The 7,086-nt window shown below is 33.2% G+C and overlaps 2 protein-coding genes across 4 annotated transcripts; one reads left to right on the top strand and one right to left on the bottom strand.

The window, feature by feature from the left end:
- Nucleotides 1–616: 616 nt before the first annotated feature.
- On the bottom strand, nt 617–5,520 carry LOC132794913 (uncharacterized). Of its 2 annotated transcripts, XM_060805207.1 has the most exons (4): nt 5,487–5,520; nt 3,429–3,518; nt 994–1,114; nt 617–931 (listed from the first exon to the last, which is right to left on the bottom strand). In XM_060805207.1, exons 1-4 carry the CDS (start codon nt 5,503–5,505, stop codon nt 745–747), a joined length of 417 nt encoding a protein of 138 aa, XP_060661190.1. In that variant the 5' UTR covers nt 5,506–5,520; the 3' UTR covers nt 617–744. The 2 variants fall into 2 exon arrangements, with proteins under 2 accessions (XP_060661190.1, XP_060661189.1); XM_060805206.1 differs by lacking the exon at nt 5,487–5,520 and having other exon boundaries at nt 3,429–3,718.
- A 114-nt stretch (nt 5,521–5,634) lies between these two features.
- Nucleotides 5,635–6,459, top strand: LOC132794914 (uncharacterized). 2 transcript variants are annotated; one of them, XM_060805208.1, is made up of 3 exons: nt 5,635–5,770; nt 5,833–5,891; nt 6,087–6,459. In XM_060805208.1, exons 2-3 carry the CDS (start codon nt 5,873–5,875, stop codon nt 6,413–6,415), a joined length of 348 nt encoding a protein of 115 aa, XP_060661191.1. In that variant the 5' UTR covers nt 5,635–5,770; nt 5,833–5,872; the 3' UTR covers nt 6,416–6,459. The 2 variants fall into 2 exon arrangements, with proteins under 2 accessions (XP_060661191.1, XP_060661192.1); XM_060805209.1 differs by having other exon boundaries at nt 5,756–5,774.
- Nucleotides 6,460–7,086: the final 627 nt, after the last annotated feature.

Here is a 7,086-nt window from a genome sequence, read left to right as displayed (position 1 = left end):
ATAACAACTAAGACCCGACTGCTGCAGCCTTTTCGTAATATATATTTTCTTAACCATTTAAACAATTTGTATCTGATTGCAACAAATATTTGGAAGTCACAAATATTGTTTTAAAATTACGCTTTGATTCGATTTGCAATGAACGGAAATGGGCATGAGAAAATTTTGAAACAAATTTGATATGCAATAATAGAAATACAGAAATACTGACTCACGGACATTGCAATATCTCAACGGCTGTTGCCTCGATTAAGAATATACGTTCTTTATGGGATTGGAAATACCTTGCTTATATATAATATATATTCCCATTATGTACTAAATTATAACACCCTTCTACTTTCTAACCTTTTTGTGTCATTCGTTGCGAATTGCAATTTCTTAGTCGATGAATGCTTTTATTACTGACTCACTAGATAGTAACTAGATTGAGAATCACACTGAACTTAACGAACCAAAATCACAATCTGTAGTTCTTATTGTTTCTGAAGAACTTCATTGATTTTATGTTTCGGCTACTGACCCTGACTAAGAATATATTTTCTTTACGCGGTCGAAAATGCTTCCTTCTAGATGTTACATTAGCTGTTGGAACTAAGTTATAAGAAATTTAGACAACTCTATACTATAATTTATTTCATACATTACTCTGGGTTTTTGAGAAAGTTATACATATGAGTTTTAAGCAAACCGATGGTTATCGTGTTTAATTGAATAGTCAAAGAATTCATGCGCTTTTGCTGCTTAGTTTTGCTTGTTAGTATCCCTCTCTACCTCGGGATATTCTAATTTGGCCCCTGGCTCGCAGGTGAAGATGGGACAGCAAAATGGAAATTGTGCTGTCTTATTGGTCTTCTCGGTATCCAATTTACACTTGTCGTTCGATAATGACAACGGCAAGGGACCACAATCCTCAACAAGTTCCAGAAGCCTATGAAATGGAAAATATAATTTTTATAGTACTAAAGAAAACGTAATATTTTATCAGCTCACTTGGCCGGATTCTCTTCGTTTTGAACACATGTTGAGCGGCCGCAAAATGGTGTCAAATCCCACGACTTGCCCGGCTCTACTGTAGCACAGCGAGTGGATGCAAAGCACATTCCTGGAAAATCTAAATTCAAACCCTAAATTTAGTATTAATCGAAATCTCCACAATTATTATTATTATATCATTCGAAAACGACCAAAACGGAACAACTCGCGATTAATTATCACATATATATCTATTTAGTTAGTTATTAGTTTTTTTTATTTAGATATCTATATATATATATTTAGATATATATATATATATATATTTAGATATATATATATATATTATTCTTTCAATGTCTTATTAATTGTTCGCGGTTTCCGATGAATGTATGCTCTTTAAAGAAATGTTTTTTGTTTTGCCCGCTTCAACAAGCCCGTATTGCTGGTTCAATTGATGCTAGCGCCGTTAGTACCTTAGTAAAATTGATATTTGTGCAAAACTTATTTTTGATGTAACGGTTATTCGAATAACTGTATTAAAATTTCGAGTATACACATTTTTTATCGTATGCTTTGTCTTGTGTTTCTATGCATTTATTTCTTATCTGCTTTTAATCTATGGTCCCGTTAGGATTTAGAAGAAGACAAAGTCATGCGTTTAGTAGAAAGTTGATATTTGTGCAAAGTTCTGCATTTAGATTTTGAGCTCGACACGTCAACTGACCTCCAGCAAAAAGTGGTTTAATTTAAGAATTGTTCATTTTTCATTTAATGTAAAAAGTTTATATTGTTGCTATTTTTGATCTTTTTCGCGAGATTTCTAACATTATTGATTAAAAATGCCGCGTGCACTCGAATTAAGTGAAAAGAGAAGACTCAAATTGAAACAATGGCTGAGTGTGGCGTTAAACTTGGCGAAATTGCCAAAAGAATTAATAGGCATCGCAATACAATTGGAAATTATTTGAAAAACCCAGAGAAATATGCGCAAAACAACCGCAAGGGAGCCGTTTCGAAAATAGACGCGCGCACTAAACGGCACATTCGAGCCTTGGCAACAGCTAAGACAATGAGTTGTGCACAAATAAAAGCGGAATTGCAGTTGCCAATAAGCAGACAAAGAGTGCAACAGATTTGCAAAAAAGATTTGAACTTGCAGTATGATGCAAAGGTGCACAAACCAAAGCTCTTACCAAGACATAAGAAGGCCAGGCTTGCATTTTACGAAAAGTATAAATTTTGGGAAAATGAATTTGATAAAGTGATTTTTAGCGATGAGAAAAAGTTTAATTTGGACGGCCCAGACGGTAACCAAAAGTATTGGAGGGATCCTAGGCATCCAAGACAGACTTGCCATAAACGAAACCACGGTGGTGGCTCACTTATGGTTTGGGCCGCTTTTAGTGCTAAAGGAAAGTCTCCTATATGCTTTGTACCTGGACGGATAAATGCGCAAATGTATACGGATCTCCTAGAAAGTGAACTTATACCATTTGCAGAAGAGTTGCATGGCGAGGACTGGATATTCCAACAGGATAACGCTCCTATACACGTTGCGAGGTATACGATGTCGTTCCTGGAATCGAAAAATATACCCCTATTGCAGTGGCCAGCAATAAGTCCGGACCTAAACCCAATTGAGAACCTTTGGGGCATCCTGTCAGCCAAAGTTTATAAGGGTGGAAGACAGTTTGAGTCGTTGAAGGGCTTGAAGGAAGCGATTGTGAAAGAATGGGATGCCATCGACCCAAAAACGCTCCAAACCTTGGTGAACTCCATGCCCGAACGTTTAACATTGGTCAACCAAGCAAATGGAGATTCAATACCATACTAAAATAATAATTTTAAGTCATTTTGTTACTTAGTTCCATAATAATTTGCGTTTTTTCAATTTTGCACATATATCAACTTTCTATGAACAATTTTTTCATTTAAATTTTTTATGTATTAAACATTTTATAATTTAATAAAAATCATGTTTTTCAAATTTCAATACCAACTACCTATTAAAAAAAATATTGATAAAAAATGCGTCAAGTAAAAGTTAAAAAATAAACCAACAAAATATGATGCACAAATATCAATTTTACTGAGGTACGTCAACATCCAAATATGTATGTAATTTAGTATTCCTTTATAGAATGGCCTTGGTCCACAAACCCAAGCAGACAAAAAATATATTGTGTATGATTTGCCATGGACTGTTGAACTTAGTGGCTTTCAAAACATCTCAAGCGAGTCTACATTCATAGCATGAGTGGAGAGTGGGATATGGAGTGTGTGTGTATAATTTGGTTGCAAATCAAATAATATATGAATGCAAGCATATGTATTTGTGGTCAAATATGTATATGTATATTTAGAGTAGATATGTGGTCTGTGGAAAAGTAGTCGTAGATGCACTAGTATTACGAGATTTTTAATGCGTTCACCGCCTGATACCGACTCACCTCTTAAAACATCTGCAGGAATCAGACGCTTATAAATTTTGATTTCATCATTTTTTGCTTCATTCGTTGATGGTGTTTCTAACTTTTCAGCTATACAGCCGGTCAAATTGAATGAAAACGCGAAAATCGAGGAAAGTATTAGAAAAATTATAGTTGTTCCATGCATTGTAACACTTTTTATAATATTAATTTATAGACTTCTTATTTGTAACGAAAAACCCGCAACAAAAGCAAAAGCAAGCTTATATTTGCGACCAGAAAACGAGTCCGCTTAAAGCGAAAGTGAAGACCAAATTGAAACTCTCAACGCAATGGCACTACTATTTATAGACGATATTGTTGATTTTCGAGTTTTTCTATCATCAAACGATGTAGTAGTCGTTGTAGATGTCTAAATGTACATACATGTATGTCGTCATGTTTTCGCTTGCGATCTTTGAATTTCTTTATTATATTTAACACATATTATGCATTGTTTATTCAAACTGTGAAAATAATGAGAATACTTATTATTGGGTGACTGCTTTTACATGGAACGCAGACCGGCAGCAGTGTCAAATATATATTTTTAAGATTAACATTTAAAATCGCTATCATTAAAAATATACACAAAGAGGTTTCTCCAACCATTTAAAATACATATATGCATATATGTATGTATGTATATATGGAATCATATTTGTGTGCAGTGCTGAGAATTATTTTCCTTTCTTTTTATTTTTGCTACGTCTTTATGACTCCTGCAAGAAATAACTTTATATAGCACAAAACGTCTAAAAGTTTAAATTATTGATAGCATGCTAGAGTAATCTTTGAGGAACAGACTTCAAGTATGAGTTTTTGGTCTAGTTCGACAAGAGCATCAAGAGTTTAATTTTATTTCGTCAGATTATGATCTTATTTATTCTTTTATTCGAATATCTAACGATTCCGTATATTTTTCTGTTAAATAGTAAACAAACAAATTCATTTTTGCCGGAAGTCTATTTTGGCAAGCAGTTTGTTTTTTTTCTGCATCATGTTTTTATTTTTTAAAAAATGTTTTTCTCGAAAAATAGTATATCTGCTTTTATATGTATAGTATATGTATATATATTTATTTTTGCATTTTTTTCGGTTAACAAAAAAACTAATTATTTCCGATTGAGAGAATCTGAACTGTTTTATAAAAATAATTTTGAACTAAACCAGCAAAATTAGCGTAAACTATCTATGGACAATATTGGCTGTATTGATGTTTGCATATTTATTTAACGAATCTTAGCAAAAAATTAAATAAATTTAAATTTGATTAAAAAGTAAATAATATATCCATGTTTGTCAAGTTATTTTAAGTATTTTTGACCTAATTTTAGATTAATTTTTTTTTAGGAGATAATTTTAATTTAGGAGGTAAATCAAGGACTTCCGTTATTTAACAAATACTATCCATGTAGTCCCGAAGCGTTTCGGGATCGGAGAACATTAGTGTTAATTTACGTTTATTGGATTTTTACATTAGTAAAGCTAAATGAAACTAAACCCATTTTTCAAAATTCTATTTGTAAGTAAATGAATTGATCAAAAGGCAATATTAACAATGAAATATAATTGTTGCTTTAAGAATTTTGATGTTTTTTAGAAGCATTCATATACATATGTGTACAGATGTATTTAATAAGATTTGAGATAGAAATTTCCATTTCGACAGCATTTGTTTATGTCTGCTTTAGAGGCGCAGAAACCTCGATGTGAGTGTCCAACGATGTTTTACCAGCAGAAAGAACAGAAACAGTTCAAACAAAGTTTATTTGAGATCGTTAAAGTTGTGCACGTCTTTGACAATCATATTCATTACTTTTTGATCATGTCTCTTTTTTTATTTTAATCACTGCTATAGAACGGCTCCTTTTTCAGTGGTTATGCGACTTGGATGCAAGCGCTTAATGTATTATCGCAGAGGTGGCAAATTCTATACGCTTTGTCACTTCTTTTTTTGAAGTAGTCCCAAACAACCGATCGCTCTCTTTCCGATTTTGTGCTGACTCCAGCTCCAATTTATAAATTTATATAACTTACTTTTCAGGTAATTCTCCATCTTGCTTTCATCATCCATCAACGTCCACCAACACCATCAACTAGAAATTCTTAAAACTATCAAAAAAATTTTTAGTTGATAAAAAAAATTTTAAAAAATGCATTTACTTACAATTTGTTCTCGCCGTGCGCAGAGTTGCTAGTAGAGATGCAGAAACATCGATGTTATCGATGTTTGCCAATCATCGGAACCATCGATGGTTTGTGAGCCACCATCAATGTTTCTTCACACAACTCTGGACTTAGTGGCAGCAAACAAATAAATTGTGAGTAAGAAAAGTTTTTAATTGTTTTTCTATAATTAACTAAATATTTAATTCAATGTAAGGTTTCTAGTCGTGGTGTTGGTTAATGTGGATGGATGAAGGATGGACAACTACCTGAAAAGTAAGTTTTTAATCATTGCAGTCCAAGCTGCAAATTTACTTACACACATACACACATGCATTTTTAAATTTGGCGCAAAATTAGGTCATGTCGCAACCAATTGGCGCCAAGATCTTGTTTTATTATGTTATTGACAAAATATTCAGAATACCGTATAATGTACTAACATACTTTATTTATTTATTTGTTTAATAGGAGCGGGATCGTCAAATTCTTTAGAGTTTGAGACAGAAGCAAAACGGAAAAGAGCGTTCGATTGCTTGGGACCATTTCAAAAAAGCACTGGCATTTGCAACTACTGCGGTAAATGGCTGAACACCAGTGCCAATACCACAAACCTGCTTGACCATCTCAAACAAAGCACTATAGCCGCTGCAAAGTTAAAACAAGCACAGACAACTGAAAAGCCGCTAACATTAATACAGGAAGTAGCAACAAGATGGAACAGAGCTTATGAGATGATTAAAAGGTTGTTAAAGCTGAACGAATGCGTTACTCTCTCCAGAAGCTGTGTGGATTTATAAATAAAAATTCACATTTCAATAATACTATCACAGATCTCGAATAAAATCTTGTTATATTGTTAAATTCCAGTTGTTTTTTTTGAAACATCGATGTTTCACTCGATGTTTTTTTTTAAACATCGATTGACGCACATATCGATGTTTCTGCACCTCTAGTTGCTAGTGAAAACATCGACGGGGGTTGCGAACCATCGATGGTTCCGATGGTTTGAAAACATCGATATTATTGAAGAAATATCGAGTTTGCACGTAGATGACGTTTGTTCCACATTTTTGAACGCCCACTTCTGCACCCGCAAATGACAAAACTTGAAGAGCTAGAGTAATTTTGGTTTTTTTGGTACATACAATAATAACTACAGTGTTTATGATTGTAGAAGTTATTTAAGAAATACTTTTGTATGGAAAAAAGCGTCTACTGCAATACGGTCTTAGCTGCTTTGGCTGACAATTTAGAACTCTATATTATATCTTGAATGTAATACTACTAAAATTATATGAAATTATCAGTATATTTTTGTATTTTTGCTCATTAGCAGGTATCTCACAGCGAGCACTCTTAACTGCACCATTCTTGTTTATATACAGAAGTATCTATGTTTTTCAATGCTCAAACGTAGCGAAACTCAAAAAATTGCTAACGCTTTATGTGTATCAAACGAAATGCGGTA

The sequence above is a fragment of the Drosophila nasuta genome, chromosome 4 (genome assembly GCF_023558535.2).
Source record: "Drosophila nasuta strain 15112-1781.00 chromosome 4, ASM2355853v1, whole genome shotgun sequence".
In the NCBI taxonomy this organism is placed as follows: Eukaryota; Metazoa; Arthropoda; class Insecta; order Diptera; family Drosophilidae; genus Drosophila; species Drosophila nasuta.
Note: the sequence above shows the minus strand (reverse complement) of the source record. Positions and strands in the feature narration are given on the sequence as shown.

Excerpts from the sequence above, each read along its gene's own strand:
- LOC132794913 (XM_060805206.1), bottom strand. The coding sequence starts at position 3,594 with ATGCATGGAACAACTATAATTTTTCTAATACTTTCCTCGATTTTCGCG. Across the intron at positions 1,115-3,428 it reads TCCTGCAGATGTTTTAAGAG|ATTTTCCAGGAATGTGCTTT; the intron begins GTGAGTCGGTAT and ends GTTTGAATTTAG. Across the intron at positions 932-993 it reads AACGAAGAGAATCCGGCCAA|GCTTCTGGAACTTGTTGAGG; the intron begins GTGAGCTGATAA and ends TCCATTTCATAG.